We start from the raw sequence: 18,518 nt of genomic DNA on the forward strand, positions 1-18,518 counted from the left end.
ACCCACTTCGTCAGATGACAAAGTGGGTATTCACCCATGAAACCTCTCATGCTCCAAAATGTCTGTTAGTCTATAAGGTGCCACAGGATTCTTTGCTGCATCATCATTTACAAAACTGAAGTACTTGAAAGCAAATAAAAATAGGTAAAGACATCTTGAAGGTTACACTACACCTTCCACAACATTTTTAAAATAAAATACATATTTTATCACATCAACCACAACTGATAAGACATGGATCGCTGAGAGAATTTTAATGTATTTTTGATTTTGATACCTAAATATTTCAAGGAATATTGGTATATGGGGATATCAGAAAAATAAAGTATCTATTGCTTTTTCTTGAGAATAAGGGTGGAGCTGTAGTTTAATAGCCAAACATATGACATTATGTGGCCTCACCTTTGAAATAACTGATGTGTCATTAAAGTGCTCATTATTGATACAATTTGTATATGACAGAAAATTGTATTTGATTTGTCACTCAGGAATCTTAACTGATCTTTGAAATACAGCCCGTTGGTTTTGGAACTTCCCAGAGGTGCTGCTGTTAAACATCTTTCATTTTTCCTCTTCTGTAGGTGTCACTGCATTCAGTGCAATCCAGACCAGTAGGGGGTGGTCACCACTTGCCCTGCAATCCTGGGTGCCTTACAGTATTTTGCTGCTGTAGCTCCCAGCCTGCCTACAAGCATGCAGGTCACATCCTGAGTGTCTGTGTGCTAAACAGCCCTGATTCAGCAGCTCTGAACCCCACTCTGGCTTCCATCAGCCTTAGTTACAACCACCAAGGTGACCCCAAATACATTCCCAGTTCTGAATTTTACCACTGTGGGAGGTGTAGTGAGTATATCAGGCCTGACAAGAGTGATGTCAGGCCTGACAATGAGTGATATAAAATATAAGCCTAAATATATAACACAACTGGATCCAGGTTAGTCTAGTGGGTTATTTTTAATAAACTTATTCTGCTAACTTCCTGTAAGTATGATCATTAATTAAAAAACTTGGAAAAACATGGCTAAGCCCCATGTGCGCTTTAGCAGTGAGCTGTTTCAGTGGCCTGACATCCTCCCAGTTCTCAGTGAATAAAGCTAGAGATAATGAAACAATATATCCTATGTTTTAAAAGCATCATGTGGGCTTTAAACACAATTCCCACTGAGGTAAATGGGGAACACCTGGCTAAAACCCAGCCCAGCTCTGAAAATATCTACCCTGCTAAAGATAATAAATAAGTAGCAAACTGAAAAAGAGGAAGTATGGGGTTCGCAATATATTACCCTTTCCCAGCCAAAGCTGGACATATTGGACTCTTGTAATTCTCTGCCACATTTCCACAGCTGGTGCATCGGGTTTTGAATAAGCTACCTGAAATGCACAAAGCAGCAATTCCAGATTTTAATATCAAACTATGACTTTCAGATGTGGTTACGCATGCAAACAGTTATATCCATCCCAAGTGTTCCCTTATTTGACATTGGAGAATATATCTTGTGGGCAGTTTAAGTTACAGGAACACAGAACTTAAGAAATTCCAGCTTGGCAGCACTGTGAATTAGTTTATTATAAAGCATGCACATAAAACATTTTTGATTGGCAGTCAAAGAAACCAATAGCATATTTGTTTAGAGAAATGATTCCTCTAATAGACTGTGGCTTATACTCTGGTTTATCTCATGACATCTAGATGATTATAACAGTATTGCTGAAAAAAATAATTTTACAAAGAAACAGGAATTGTTTGCAATCTGGCTAAGAAGGTAGCATTTCCTCCTGGGTACAGGAGAACTGTGTTAAAACGCACACTTTGTAATTTGCACAAAAAAAATGCTCAAAAAAGGTACCTCTGACTTCTCAAATAATTAACAGCAAATGACATAGTGAGGCCTGACATTACTAAGACTTCGTGATATATTGTAGTATATTTTGTAAAAATTAATTATAGTCAGAATTAAACTACACTTATCAAAATAAGTGAACAAAATACTTTGTGATGTATTATCCCTGCTCACAAACTGGAAAACTCAGTAATTTGTAATTCCTACCCTTTAAGATAAATAAGCTAAGTTCTATTGTATGAGTATATTCATCCAAGTCGATCTGAGACCTGCAAGGAGAAAGTGTTAAAAGAGAGAGAGTTCCAGTGCCATTGTCAGTATAAAAAACTGAATGACAAACAACAAAGGAAAGAGACAGCAGGCAATGACAAGTTCAGCAATAGTTGGTCAGAGTGAGTACACGTGTAAGTGTAACCCACACACCTCCTTGGGTGTGGTGTTCTGTCCCATCTAGTGGCACCGAGACCACTTAGAGAGAGAGTTAAATGAGTCTGCTCTACAGCCTTAGCTGACAGCCAGCTGACTTTTAGCTCATGCGATAGAGGCTCATGCACTAAGCTCCAGAGGTCCCAGGTTCGATCCTGCCCGCTGACAACCAGGGTCTGTCGGCACAACACATGCATTAAGACTGGTCGAAATTTTCCATTTCAAGTGCTTGACAGAAACTGAGTTTTCAACAAAACAACTGTTAATGAAAAAAAGTGTCTGCTTTCCCTGGAAAATGTTGACTTTTAATCTAAAAAACTCAAACACCTGAAAGCCAAAAATTTTATTTGGAAATGCCACCACAGCACCTCTTGTGAGCAATAGTGCAGGTGTTTCATGCACCCATCTCCCATGCTTCACCTTGGTGTCCCCTCTTGCTAAGCCGCCACAGTGCATCATGGGAGGCCTTGGCCACAATGTGTAATAGGAGATGTAATCTGGCCAGGAACCCAGATCCATAAAGGAGAACTGGGCCACTGGGCACATGGTTTTGGTTTTCAGTTGAAGTTTTTGACTGAAAATTTCATTTTCTGCAAAAATTCGAAGATTTCAGTAGAAACGCCCTCCTCCATCTTCTGATCAGTTCTAGTGTATGTGTGCATTAATACTAACCATGAATTTCTAAGAGATGTTTTGTGCCTGCCTTTCTGTGGAGTTCATCAATGTTCTGAGTAATGACCACAACACTCCTTCCCTGTTTGCTCAGTCTGGCTTCGCACTCTGCAATGGCAATATGTGCTGGATTTGGTTGTTTACTCAACATCAGCTCCCGACGGTAATGATAAAATTCCCACACACGGGAGGAGTTCCTTGCAAAGGCTTCTGGGGTAGCCAGTTCCTAAAAAAAAACAACATTCATTCATTAGTAATAAGAGCAAAACAACCACACTTCATAATAACTTACATGTGACTGTATCTACTATTAGGGATGTTGAGCGATTAAAAAAATTAATCACGTTATTAATCAGACTATTAAACAATAATAGAATGCCATTTATTTAAAAATTTGTGGATGTTTTCTACATTTTCATATTTATTGGTTTGAATTACAACACACAATACAAAGTCTACAGTGCTAAGTCTACAGTGCTCACTTTATATTTATTTTTGATTACAAGTATTTGCACTGTAAAAAAAAAACAGTATTTTTCAATTCACCTCATACAAATACTGTAGTGCAATCTCAATCATGAAAGTTGATCTTACAAATGTAGAATTATGTACAAAAATATGCATTCAAAAATAAAACAATGTAAAATTTTAGAGCCTGTAAGCCTACTCAGTCCTACTTCTTGTTCAGCCAATTGCTCAGACAAACAAAATTTGTTTACATTTGCAGGAGACAATGCTGCCCGCTTCTTGTTTACAATGTCACCTGAAAATGAGAACAGGCATTCTCATGGCACTGTTGTAGCTGGCATCGCAAGATATTTATGTGCCAGATGCAGTAAAGATCGTATCTCCCTTCATGCTTCAACCATCATTCCAGGTGACATGCGTCCATGCTGATGATAGGTTCTGCTCAATAACAAGCCAAAGCAGTGCGGACTGAAGCATATTCATTTTCATGATCTGAGTCAGATGGCACCAGCAGAAGGTTGATTTTCTTTTTATGGTGGTTCGGGTTCTGTAGTTTTCACATCGGAGTGTTGCTCTTTTACGACTTCTGAAAGCATGCTCCACACCTTCTCCCTCTCAGATTTTGAAAGGCACTTCAGATTCTTAAATCTGGGGTCGAGTGTTGCAGCTTTCTTTAGAAAGCTCACATTGGTACCTTCTTTGCATGAAAGTGTTCTTAAAATGAACAACATGAGCTGGGTCATCACCCAATACTGCTATGACATGAAATATATGGCGGAATGCCAGTAAAACAGAGCAAGGGACATACAATTCTCCCCCAAGGAGTTCAGTCTCAAATTTAATTAATGCTTTATTTTTTTAAAAAGCATCATCAGCAAGGAAGCATGTCCTCTGGAATGGTGGTTGAAGCATGAAGGGGCATATGAATGCTTAGCATATCTGGCAGACAAATACCTTGCAATGCTGGCCACAAAAGTGCCATGCAAATGCCTGTTCTCACTTTCTGGTGACATTGTAAGTAAGAAGAGGGCAGCATTATCCCCAGTAAATGTAAACAAAATTGTTTGTCTTAGCAATTGGCTGAACAAGAAGTAGGACTGTGTGGACTTGGGGGCTCTAAAATTTTACATTGTTTTGTTTTTGAGTGCAGTTATATAACAAAAAAAAAATCTACATTTGTAAATTGCACTTTCACGACAAAGATTACATTACAGCACTTGTATTAGGTGAACTGAAAAATACTATTTCTTTTGTTTATTATTTTTACAGTACAAATATTTGTAATCAAAAGTAATACACACTTTGATTTAAATTACAACACACAGAATATATATGAAAATGTAGAAAACGTCCAACAGAGAATACAATATATATGAAAATGTAGCAAATAAATTTCAACTGGTATTCTATTGTTTAACAGTGAGATTAAAACTGTGATTAATCACAATTTTTTTTGAGTTAATCGTGTGAATTAACTGCGATTGACAGCCCTAGCTATTATGTAGATGACAAGCTGATTACATCACAGTATTGTAACCAGCTATATCTAACAAGAATACAAGTCAATAGCCAGAATCAGTCTTCCTTTTTCTATAAAGCCATACAGTGTTATACAGGAGGCCTGACTAGATGATCATAACTGTTCCTTATGGCCTTATAATTATGGATCTATAAATACTGTATTTTATGCAATGAAGTAACGCCATTCAAAGTTGCATATGACATATGGTGATATACCTATCTCATAGAACTGGAAGGGACCCTGAAAGGTCATCGAGTCCTGTCCCCTGCCTTCACTAGCAGGACCAAATACTGATTTTGCCCCAGATCCTCAACTGGCCCCCTCAAGGATTGAACTCACAACCCTGGGTTTAGCAGGCCAATGCTCAAACCACTGAGCTATCCCTCTCCCGCAAATAGTTTTACTGTAATATTATCCAGAATTCTGTACTTTTACACTGTGCACACAGAACTCATCCTACACACCCCAACCAAGCCTCCTCTTGAGAGTACAAACACAATACAAACAAAAAACAAAGAAATTAAGTGCAACATAATAGTTAATATTTTATATGCACTAAAGAAGCCATAAAACTAGACACCTTTACATCATATATTTTGTTACTGGTAATTTCAATTCTGCCTTAATTTATGTATAATGTAGCCAAATGATAAGCTTTCATTCTGGCAACAACTAATACTTTGTCTCCTGCGTGCCTATAAAATTTCAGCCATAATTCTGCATTAATATGGGATTTGCATTCAGTTTTCTTGTTTAAAAGATAGGAGGAGAAAGCTCATTCAAATAAATCCATCTGAACTATATACTTGCAGTGCTACATAAAGACTGAACATTAATATATCAAAGTTCTCATACGAAAAAAACAACATTTATATAAATATATTGTATTTAAATGCACAATTACTGAAAGAAATACAGGTGCACCTTTATCATATCAATAACTGTATAACTACATAGCTGCTCTAATTTCCAGAAGAATTAAATCTTTCATGAGCATTATCTTAAACACACATATACACAAAATTGATTATGATAGCAGTGCAAATATACCTCTACCCTGATATAATGCGACCCGATATAACACAAATTCATATAGAACATGGTAAAGCAGGACTCCGGAGGCGAGGTGAGGAGAAGACACGACACGACACAACTGTGCACTCCGGCAGATCAAAGCAAATTCGATATAATGCGGTTTCACCTATAACATGGTAATATTTTTTGGCCCCCAAGGACAGTGTTATATTGGGGCAGAGGTGTATAAGAAAGAGGACATTAAATGAAGTGAATTTTGAGCCACAGAAGGAGCACAGACAGCAGGCTGCGGTAGGAAGTTGTCAGAGTGTGACAGACAAAAGCATCAAGACAAGAAGCAATCAAATAAGCAAAGAAAATGTATTCAATACTGTCCATCCCCGGTTTTATCATTTGTCTGAATTTAGAAAGGGAGAGGAGTCCTGCGGAAAAAATCAAGCAGGGAAGCAGCAAGGAGGACCCCTAAGTGTCTCCAAGACAGCTAAGACTGTTGTGCTGACCAGCGAAAAAGAGCAGTTGCAGTTGCATGACACTACCACAGGGGAGCGTGAGAAAGAAGCTGCAGAGATGGCTGAGCAGAGAACATTTTGTCACCACTGAAGCACTGTGGGAGCACGGCTACCCTTTAAATAGCTAGCTGCTTCTAACTCAATTGTAATAGCACATCTGAATTAAAGGAATAATAGTAGTTCATCAACAGTCTCGCTCAACTACATACCTGAGCTTGCCATTTTCTCCAGTAGCCCCCTGTGCCTCTGAAGGTAGGAACACCACTCTCGGCGCTAACACCAGCCCCTGTAATAATGGCTATATGCTTTGCTTTGGAAAACACTTCTCGAAAATCAGCGATATCTAAATATAATGGAAAAAAAAATTAAGATTAATTGATCCACCAGTTTTGTTTCATTTTTAAATAAATAGAGACTGTTTAATCACTCAGATATGTAGCAATGGGCATACAAGCACAAATGTGGCTGTAGGGCAAAAACAGCCACACTTTTACTTTTAGAATATCTATTCTTTCCTGCTGTTCTGTAGATCATAATTAGAAGTGTTATCCATGAGAAATCATTTTAAGCCCTGATCTTGTAAACACTTATGCACACAAGTAGTGCTCCTAGCTGCAAGAGGACTGCTCTTGTGCATGAAGTTAAATACACGTGTTAAGGGTTTGGAAGACTGAGGCCTTAAACGAAAGTTCCTATGCTGGAATTAACAGGGATATAAGAATAATTCTGAAATGCTGTAATTTCTAGTTATATATAAACTCCTTTCATCCAAGGGGTGACAGGCTGACAATATTCTGTAATATCCTGAACAAACCTTATGGAATTAAGATAAACTTTGCAGAATTAAGTTAAACCTTATTGAGTTAGGGTTAATACTTTTGGGTTACACTGTATTAAAAATGCAATTGTGATGCTGTGGCATTGTACGTACCTTCTCTAGTAGGAGAGGGATGCTAATATACTACTTCTCCCCCTTTGAAGCCACCCCCCACCTCTCCCTAGAGGTCTGCATATACTAGTTCAAACTGCATTCTCCAGGGAGCAAAGGACAATGAAAGGATTGGATAAACAGCCTGGGTTTAAACTGTCTAAGGGCTTCTATGGAAGGCCCCAATCCTTAGGTTAGGATTGAAAGGACTGTGGCTAGTAAGGCCCCATAAGAACAGGTGCTAGTTCTGAACTGTGGCTAATCTTGTGATCATAAAGGAAATTGGGGGGAGGGGGGAAGGCTGAAGGACTCCTCCTCCCATAGCCAATGTTAGGATTGGGTGATGGCTGGTAAGCTTATTAGCATATATGTAGATTCTTTTACTGGTTTTACTATGTTTTCTCGGTAATGATTTTTACCGTAAGAATAAAATAGGCTTGTATGGGAAGTGCTGTGTGGTACTTTATAATAATTACACCTGTTAACCATCGCTGAGGAGAAAGCAAGCAAGTAAACTTGGGCAACCTATCTGTGCTGGGAATAACACAGTGAAGGCAGGGAACTGTGCAGCCTGGAAATACCCAGAAGGGAAAGAGATGCTGGTCTCCACCCAGAAAGACAATGGCTGGGAAGCTGGAAGCTTGAGAGTGGGTGCCCTTGCTGGACCACTGAGGGGAAATAGTTACCCTGACCTATGATACAACCATCTTAAAATTCTTCATACATTGTGCTAATTAAAAGGAAGACACAAACTAAAATCTAGTTAGTGTAAAAAACATTAATTGAAAATAGTTTAAGGTATGATACCTGCCTCTGAGTCACCTTGTCAATTTTTGGTTTGCATTTACATTTATCGGTCATTTTCCCAGTAATGTGTGAAAAATCCACACAAGTGGCTTGGACAAGTGACTAATTACAAAGAGCAAAGAATTAAACTAATACACAAAGGGCTTTTCAAATGCACAAACTGAAAAACAAAAAATATCTGCATCTCTAATCTCATTCAATTATAGTCATCTTAGATGTTGCTTTGAACTACAGCACACAAGATATTTGCAGAAAGAAATAGGATTTGTACATCTACAGCATCCCTTTAAATTGACAGATGTTACGTGACCTTCCCAGTCTCACAGCTCAACCCAAACCGCATCCCTCCTAGAAAGTGACTGTGGAGGTGGACCTTCGATACTGACTATTTGTATTTTACTATTACAATCTAAAACAGTGGTTCTCAAACTGGAGGTCAGGACCCCAAAGTGGGTTGCAACCCTGTTTTAGTGGGGTTGCCAGGGCTGACTTACACTTGCTCAGGCCCAGGGACAAAGCTGAAGCCCAAGCCCCACCACACACAGCTGAAACCTGAGGGCTTCAGCTGTGGGTGGCGGGGCTTAGGTTACAGGCCCCCTGCCTGCGGCTGAAGCCCTTGGGCGTCAGTTTTGGCTCCTACCACACGGGGCAGTGGGGCTCAGGCTTTGCCCCCCTCCCCCCCCATTTTGGGATGTGGGGCTTGGGCAAGCTCAAGCTTGGGTCCCCTGTCCTGGGGATCATGTAGCAATTTTTGTTGTCAGGAGGGGGGTCACGGTGCAATGAAGTTTGAGAATCCCTGATCTAAGAGATCTTGCTTGTTGTATTCAAGTTAAACTAACTCTTTTGATGAAAGATTTTCATGTAGATTATCACCTGGATTTGAACAGCTGTAGCATTACCCAATACCCTACCTGTGAGTTGGTGGGAGTGGTTTCACTACCTCAATTCCTGCAGAAAGCCTGCAGTGCAGAAGCGGAGGAGTGAATTTTACTCTGTATGAATATGCAAGACAAATCTAAACATACACACAAAAATATACAGTGACACAAATATATTGCCTATTTTATAAATATTGACATGATAAAAAATGTTAACAGGAATAGCCATTTTGACCCCTAACTAGGTCAGGAACTTGGCAATCATTCAGCTTGATTGCAAGGAAGGTGACTTTCACCCATTTAAAAAAAACAAACAAAGCTTCACAGCCACACTTCTCCATTTAAAGACTTGTCTCTCCAAGAATCTCACTTTCAAACTAAAATATAGATTGTTATTATTAAAGCCCGGGCAGGTTCAAATCAAGGTTTTATTCAATCATCGTTCTCCTCCTGATTATTACAGCTTCACTGTAGTGATGCTGTATTTAATGTTGAGACTGAATTTCCATTTTAAACACTCATTATCAGGCACTTGTAACTTGCGACAGGTTACCTTGAAGGCTGAAATTTCTCATGCTACGTCTAAGCCTAGAATGAAATTCTTTTAAACTTTTTTTTTTTAAACTCTTTTCTGTCATTTCAATTCGAAGTTTAAAAACATACCATTTATTATATTTTCCACAGGATTCTCTTGCACTTAAACAACCAAAACATTTTTTAAACTTATAGCTTGCATCCACATGATGACTAATTTGACTCATTTGCAAAAGTTACGATTAAAAAGTTACAGAAACACAAGGAACACGCAAACAATCATTAATTTCCCATAACTTTACAAAGTGATAACGCAGAGAACTGATACTACAATCACAGAGCCAAAAGTGATTCAGCAAAGAAGACTAATGGTTTGGACCTTGCAATCTTTAAAATAAGGAAATATGTGCAGGTGTTATACTGTATGTTTACATAATATACTCTCTTGAGTTTGAACATTTATGTTGTTCAGTCCTTTGTGTCTACAACAATGCTGCTTAATTTTAAGATACTCAAAACTCAGAAAGCAAGGAAGAGAGAAAAATAATTTACAGAATATTTATCTGGAGTATAGAAAGAAAAATACATAGCACAGGAATGAATTTATCTTACTTGAATTAGGGCGAGCCATTTCTAAGCAAATCCTTTGTTTCTTGGAAGAAGGAGGCTTAAGTCCACAATATGCTTGCGAAACCAGCCTTCTACTGGTAAACTGGAAAAGACTCATCAGGATCCCTTTATACAGTAGTTCCTACTCTGAAAAAAGAGATCAAATGAAAAGTTGTATGAATACATGTTTATGTGGCAAAGACTATACAGCGAATATACTCAAATACTCTCTTTTCTGTGTCACAAAAAGAATGAAGTTCAGTATTGGGGAAAAAAAATACACGTATTTCAGTACTTTCCCCACAAGAGGAGAATTGGCAGTGTATACTATTCCATTCTTAACCCCATTTATCTTGCCCAACTATTGCTTATGGACAAAGTTCACAACTACAGTATTTCCAACTTACAGATCAATCAAATAATATGATAAAACATAACATAAAAGATTTAAAGGACTGGCAATCCTCCTCTTGTGGAGAAAGTACTGAAATACGTACATTTTTTCCAGTTTTTTCCCCCAGTATGAAACACAGACATGTCAAAATCTTACTTGAACTCAAGGCAGAATAGCCAATTAATATTTTCCCCCATAAAATGAATTAAATTCTTTCCACTCTGCCGTGACTCGAGTCCTTATACTGAAAACACACAGTATGATCTCATGGGTTTAATAAAGAAAAATGTGATACTGTGCAGACAGTAATGCCTAGCATATACAGGGCTTTTAATTTTTAATACCTCATACAACCATTAACTAATTCTGAGATTTAGTCCCCCCTTTACAGATGGTAAAACATACACTGGGCAAAATTCACAACTGGAGTAAACTATTACAACTTACACTGATTTCACTGGGAAATTGTGTTCCCTTATGACAAGGCTGATGAGATCCTCAGACAGCGTAAGAGTGACCAAGTGCTTAGTGGGACAATGGGCTAAGACCATTCAGCCAAGCCCATAATACAGATTTCAATCCTGGTGTTTAGAGTGTTAGATCCAATTACCTCTCAACACAGTACAGCTGCTCTATCCTTTGCACCTTGGTATTGTAATTTTCCTTATATTATGTAACATTTATACAGAATGAACATATTGGAAAGTGTTATTGGTAGTATTTATAAGTCAATTTCCTCTTTAGTGGTAAATGGAATTTAAAGTAATCTTAATAGATAAAAATCGATACAATCCACAAAAGCATACAAAAATGGAGGAAAGTAATAAAAAAACTCTTCATATTTATGTTCACTACAACCAGAATATTTTTTCCCTTAAATAGAATCTTCCCGGATATTTAAATCCACAGTACTTTCCACTGACTCAGATATTCTTACATCCCAATCAAAAGAAGAACCTCCCCCTATATTCAGAAACTGTTAAAGGTAAAAACCACACACAAAACCAGTGATTATTTCCCTTATATTACCTCATCGTTCTCATTACAGTATTGAAAGAATCTACATAGAAATATTCAACCAATTTTAACTATCTGGTACTGATGACAGAACATACATACTAAGATTATATAATGCAGAGAGTGTATTGCACTTTACAAAGATCATGATTTCACTACTGGCATCACAGCATAATAATTTTGTCTATTAGACACGTTAAAAACATTACTTTTGTTCAAGCATACATTAAAAAATAATAAACAAAGAGTCTGTGGGAAAGCTTATGCTCCAACACATCTGTCAGTCTAAGGTGCCACAGGACTCTTTGTTGCTTTTTACAGATTCAGACTATCCCTCTGATAATTAAAAATATTTATACTCAAAAATAGATCACATACATACACACATCTTAGACAGACAACTGTACTGCTGAGAGCATACTGTAGCATTTATATGATGTTTCACTGTGTAACAAAGAAAAAGACAACAATGGTATGTCAAACAGAAACATTTAGGGCCTAACTCCTGCAATGATAAATGCGTGGGTGGACTGGTGTTCACAGACCCGACCTATGGGTGGTTGCACTCATGTAACAATTTGTAGGATCTCAGATTAGAATCTATTGAGGCAATGGTTTGTGGCAGGAATGAGAGACAGACAAAGGGAAGTCTTATTTAAAGTGTCACATTGGGATAAACATGGGAAAAACCTTCACTTGCTCTTTTCTAGACTAGAAAAATGTGAGCGTTAACAATATAAATACAATTTTGCACCTAGTGTAGAAGTGTAGACTCAGTTCAGCACTTAAAAAATGTGCTAGTTCATTGTGTTCTGCCTGAGCGGGAGCCTGTGTTAAACACAACATATCCTGCCCACATTATATGCCAGGGCTCTGTCTAGACTAGGATAATAAGTAATGTTTTTTTAAAATGTATTGGGATGACCTTAACCAACTATCACATTAAGGCTCGCTTCCCCCTACTTCAAAGCAAGTAGAAAAATATTTACCAAAAATGTCAAAAAATTTCACACTCATCCAGCCCCAGAGTCTCTGGCTGTGTCCGTGGTCCAAGAAAAGACCTGATCTACCAAGGGTGTGCTGAAAAATAAGGACTCCAAGAACTGGATCTTTTCAGGCACAAGACACATTCATCTTCCTCCCTCCAATTTTGTATCACAAACTACAAGGCCCTTTTTGCTAAATACAGATTTTTGGCATGGGAAAGGATAAGCCTGTACATACCAAAATTCCATCCGGAATGTAAAGAAGAGCTAAGAAAAGCCACCCAAGAATATCAGATGGTAAAAAAGATGGTGCCGCAGGTGGCTATGAACATGTCAGATGGTCCAAGGCCATTAGCTTTACCACACAGTGTGCCTCTTGATTGCCGGCATCGAATATTTATTACATAGCAGGTACCTGTGACTGGAGAGTACATCCAACAAGTTGGATGAAGTGCTCCACTCCCTCAAGGATTCAAGGGTGATGCTGAGGTCACTAGGGACCTACACCCCAGACCATATCATGTCTAATCTAGAAAAGAAAGCTGACAGGGAACAATATAATAGTCTGCAAATATGTAAGAGGTTGTTATAGAGAGGACACAGCTATCAGTTGTTCTCCATGCCCACCAATGGTTGGAAAAAAGCAATCAGTTTAGTTTGCAGCAAGGGAGATTTAGGCTGGATATCAGGAAAAACTAACTGTAAAACTCTGGAATAAGCTTCCAGGGAGGCTGTGGAATCCACATCATTGGAGGTATTTAGGAATAGGTTGGACAAACACCTGTTGGGGATGGTAGGGTATACTTGGTGTTCCGTCCCCCTCCTCCCCCAGCATGGGGGGATGAACTAGACGACCTCTCAAGCCCTACATTTCTCTGAAAATACAACGTGCGCTTTCTACGCTCAGATTTTCAAATGTGCTAGGGCTGGTCTTCGCACAGTTTTTGTATGGCTTGAATTATACCCAGTGTAACAAAAGCTACAGTGGGTATAATTCATACCATACAAAGGATAAGCAAGCCCTTAATATGGGGCAGTGTGACTCAGCGTGACACTCTTATCCCTCTAGTAGTGGCTAGGCTAGCGGTTCTCAAACTTTGGCACTGGTGACCCCTTTCACACAGCAAGGCTCTGAGTGCAACCTCCTTTATTAAAAACACTTTTTTCTATATTTAACACCATCACAAATGCTGGAGGCAAAGTGAGGTCTGAGGTGGAGGCTGACAGCTCACAACTCCCCCATATAATAACCTTGTGATCTCGAGGGCTCCTGGGCTAGGCAACACAGACTCATCAGCCTGCTACTGCCTTGGCACCCGACCCATTTTCTTAGCTCAGTGAAGAGAGGCTCACACTGGGTGCGGGGGGCTACCAGCGACCCACCCCCATGGTTTGACAAGTGGCAGTCCAAGGGGCCTGGGCTGGAGGCGGGTGTAACCCACGCAAGGTGGCTCTCAGGCTGCAGGCTCGGGCTTTGCGAGCCCGAGGTCCCAGCACTGCTCCCCCTGCCAAGGCGAGGCCGGCCGGGTTATGTCTGGGCGATGTTATCAGCCCCGCCCAGCCCCTGACAGGCCCGTGAGGGGAGCGCCCCCAATTCGCCTCGCGTCCCCCGAGCCCCGCAGGTTTCCCGGCGGCCCGTCCCGAGGCAGCGGCCGGGCCGGCCGGTGACAGGTACCCACCTCCACGGCAGCGCCCGGTCGCAGGCAGCAGCGGCTGGTGTCGGGGCCCATCTACGGCCGCTACTGCGTGCAGCGCGGCACGTCCCGCCCCTGGGGGGAGGAGCCGGTGGGCCGACGCCGACACCGCCACTCCCGGCCTCGCGCTCCCGGCGGGAGTCGGCGGTTGTGCGGGCGGGGACCCCAAACCCCGAGCCCCCGCGGCTGCGCTCCCCGGGCTGCCAGGGTCGAGCTCTGCTCAGGGCGCTGCTCACACGCCAGGCGGCCCCATGAGCGCAGCAGCGCCTGGCTCGGCTCGGCCTGGCCTGTGACCGCAGCCGGGGCCGGGTCCTGAACGGAAACAGCAGAGCTGCCTGGACAGCAGCCCTCCTTTCCTATCCGCTGGGAGCTCTCCACGCCCGGGCAGAGGTTATCTTCCACCCAGGGATTTCCCTACATCCCTCCTGAATTTCCCAAACACCGCTGCCGCCGTTTTGTGAATTAGTTACATGCACTGTTGCCAATTTAGTGATTGGAAATTTGGACTGAATTAGAAACATTAATACACACTTTAAAAGCATAGAAAGTGTATGATAAAATACATGCATCTGAAAAAGTATAATAGATTTTAAAAGTATGAACATAAATCTAGCTTCCTTATACAGCTGGTGGTTTTTTGAGGATGGCAATGGATTCATTTCAGTGATGCTGGCCAAATTATGATTTGTAAGCAAAGTCTAAATGAGCTCTCCCTGACAGCTAGTGATGGGGGAAGGCTTCTGGACCAGATTGTAATTACATTCACACTTAATTTACTTGGGTATCCAACAAACAGAGCTGTGTTGATGAAGTGATAGATTTTGGTTGGGGTTGGATTACAAATCACCTTGGGGTGAGGGGAAGAATAACAAAATGTTAAAGCAGCAAAGAATCATGTGGCAGCTTGTAGACCAACAGACATTTTGGAGCATGAGCTTTCGTGGGTGAATACATCATGCATCCGACGAACTGGGTATTCACCACGAAAGCTCATGCTCCAAAACATCTGTTAGTCTATAAGGTGCCACAGGATGCTTTGCTGCTTTTGCAGATCCAGACTAACATGGCTATCCCTCTGATAATGAAATGTTGATATTCTTATTGTATGAGTAAAGCACAGTAGAACTGTACTGAGCCTGTGCTGATTGAGGGCATGGACAGAGACTGGGGACGGGTGTTTTGCTTGATGGTCTGCCTGAGTCACAAGTACTATTTGACTTACCTCTCTTCACTGTTTAAAGACAGAGCTGATTAGGCTCCATAGATAGTCTTCTGTTTTGTTAAGTGACCACTACAACTCAAATCACTAATAATCAGGTTGAACTGGAAGAGAGGGCCCAAGCTGCAGTAGCAGCAAGGTTCCCTCACCGAGAGCTCAGCTGAAATCATTGAGCTGGGTGGAACCTCAAGAGGAATGCAAACAAACATGGGTGTTGCATCATACTTTCTATTTAAGCAAGAGACACCACACACACCACAAACTGGAGGCCAATGTTAAGTGTATTGTCATTTGTTCATCCTGAAGTTGAACACTGGTTCTGAACAAGACCAGCAAACAGGGCCAGCGCTTCCATTTAGGCAATTCAGCGGTGGAGGGTCCTTCCGCGCTCCATGTCTTCGGCGGCAATTCAGCAGCGGGGGGTCCTTCCACGCTCTGGGTCTTCGGTGGCAATACTGCGGCGGGTCCTTCACTCGCTCCGGGACCCGCCGCTGAAGTGCCCCGAAGACTGGGAGCGCGGAAGGACCCTCCCACTGCCGAATTGCCGCCAACGACCGGGAGCGCGGAAGGACCCCCGCCTAGGGCACCAAAAACCCTCGCGCCGCTCCTGCCAGCAAATGCTCACTATCTTTCTGCAAGAAACTCAACTGACTGACTAGGAGCATATGGTGCAACAGTGAAAGACACAACAGTTGAAAAAACAAAGACCTCTCTCACCACATTCAAAAAATCTGCATACATGGCTGATAAATGCACCGATGCAAATGGGCAAGTATTAAGTCATCGTGTACGTTATCTTGATGTCAGTGGGAGGCCAGTAGATGCATTTTTAGATGTTCAAGTTTTAGAAGACACATTTTTCCACCCTGGGAAAACTCTCTGGTTTTCTCATGAGCGATCCTTGGCTGTTGTCTTAAAATTACTCCAGCCATTACCACCAATTTTGGAAAGTATCTACCAAAATGGGATAGATTGGGGTTCTCAAACAGGGTCGGGACCCCTCAGGGGGTTGCGAGGTTATAACATGGGGGGGGGGGTCACGATCTGTCAGCCTCCAACCCAAACCCCACTCTGCCTCCAGCATTTATAATGGTGTTAAATATATAAAAAAGTATTTTTAACTTATTGGGGGGGTCACACTCAAAGGCTTGCTGTGTGGAAGGGGTCACCAGTATAAAAGTTTGAGAACCACTAGGAAAGATCTAAGTAGTAAGGCTGATGGATTACTTTTGCTACTATGTTCAGAGTAGCCATTCTCTCTCATCATTAAACCTCTTGGGAGATTAAACAATGCCATCCAGGCATCTGCTACAACAGTATTAGATCTTTGTCCAGCAATAAAAGCTACATTTGGCTCAATCAGAGAGCTATCCATTGAAAAAGTACTGGAAGAAGCAAAGACTTCAGTCCAGAAGTTGACTAATGAAGGCATTTATATAGAATCCTTAAGTGAAGAGGACAAGAAGTGTTTAAGACAACTGAAAAAGTACAGACTTTATTCTTAATAAATCTACAACAGCAACTTCTAGATTTTACTCAACCTCTATGTAGCTTTTACAGCTCTCTGTCCTATAAACCCTGACAGTTGAGTGGAGTGAGGCACTACCAGCAACAGGGCTGCCATGTGCTCAGGACAGAATAGAGAATTTGAACACAAAGTGGAATATCATATGACGAATGAATGAAGATTGACTTCAACTTCTTTATCATCCCTGGTGGCTCGGCCCGATCTTTATGCTATGTTTCCTGGGATGAAAGAAGTAGGAATTCATCTCTTGCTACTCCCCGTCACAACAGCTACAGCTGAGCATTCTTTTTCATCATTGAATAGAATTTTATGTTCTGAAAGAAGTCACTTCTGCCTGATCATGGGAATGAACTAACGAGCATATCAATTGAAGGAAAAGTACCACCAGACACACGAGAAGCCACCAAAGATGAATGCATTGCATTCAAGAAGTTCATTAACAGAGTTGTGCAAAATTATAACAAGAAATCAAGGAGGATGTAGATGTTGTACTTCATAGATGCTTGAGTAGCCAACTTTAATTTGTGTGATGATTTCAAAACATGAGTTAAATGTTTAAATAAAATGATCATGAAATAGTTTTCAGTTTTTACTATTGTGCCCTACAGCCCACCTTCACAGTCTCACCCCTCATTTTAAATGTATGGGGAAAACACTGCTTTCACCAGCGACTCATTCCATGAAGTGACGCAGGCACCTGCAGCTCCTCCAGGGCAGGGGAGTTATGTGGGTTAGCCTGGTCAGGAGGCCATATTAATTTCCCCTGTGCTATGGTGCTACAAGCTGAAACAGATACAGGTATTTCTGGTGGGTACAGGGCCCATGTTATAAGCCAGGGGTGGCCAACCTGTGGCTCCAGAGCCGCATTCGGCTCTTCGGAAGTTAATATGCAGCTCCTTATACAGGCACCGACTCCAGGGCTGGAGCTACAGGCACCAACTTTCCAATGTAGCGGGCATGCTCACTGCTCAACCCCTGGCTCTGCCACAGGCCCTGCCCCCACTCCACCCCTTACCACCCCCTCCAGAGCCTGCTGTGCCCTCACTCCTCTCCCACCCCCCCAGAGCCTCTTGCTCACCACCACAGCTGATGGGAAGGGAAGGGGAGGTGCTGATTGGCAGGGCTGCTGATGGGTGGGAGGCACTGGGAGAAGGGGGGAGCTGCTGACTTATTACTGCGGCTCTTTGCCAATGTATATTGATAAATTTTGGCTCCTTCTCAGGCTGGCCACCTCTGTTATAGGCTAAATTTCCCTTCGGTTCTTAGCTCTCAGATCTGAACAGAATCAGATTTTAGCCTTTGAGGGTGATACCAGGGCCCTAAGGCCTACATGGTACTGGCTTTCTTTTTACACTTTTTCCACACCAACTGGCTATGGCACACTCCCTTCCCACTTACTGCTCTATCCTTTCTTCACTATCTCTTCAAATATTGATGTTGCCTATTTTGGC

The 18,518-nt window shown here is 41.4% G+C and overlaps 1 protein-coding gene across 3 annotated transcripts in view; it reads right to left on the minus strand.

Moving 5' to 3' along the window:
• Positions 1 to 14,400, minus strand: part of SIRT5 (sirtuin 5) — a 31,401-nt gene extending 17,001 nt beyond the window's left edge. The window contains exons 1-6 of one of the 3 annotated variants that reach the window (XM_032776950.2): positions 14,306 to 14,381; positions 12,027 to 12,084; positions 10,233 to 10,376; positions 6,683 to 6,816; positions 2,940 to 3,165; positions 1,284 to 1,371 (exon numbers count right to left, since the gene is read on the minus strand). In XM_032776950.2, coding sequence (XP_032632841.1) covers positions 1,284 to 1,371; positions 2,940 to 3,165; positions 6,683 to 6,816; positions 10,233 to 10,347 — 563 coding nt within the window. In that variant the 5' untranslated portion in view covers positions 10,348 to 10,376; positions 12,027 to 12,084; positions 14,306 to 14,381. Of the gene's footprint in view, positions 1 to 1,283; positions 1,372 to 2,939; positions 3,166 to 6,682; positions 6,817 to 10,232; positions 10,524 to 10,726; positions 12,085 to 14,305 lie in introns of all 3 variants that reach the window. The other 2 variants (XM_075062858.1, XM_032776949.2) reach the window with 2 other exon arrangements.
• Positions 14,401 to 18,518: the final 4,118 nt, after the last annotated feature.

Source organism: Chelonoidis abingdonii, chromosome 2, assembly GCF_003597395.2.
Source record: "Chelonoidis abingdonii isolate Lonesome George chromosome 2, CheloAbing_2.0, whole genome shotgun sequence".
Taxonomy (NCBI): Eukaryota; Metazoa; Chordata; order Testudines; family Testudinidae; genus Chelonoidis; species Chelonoidis abingdonii.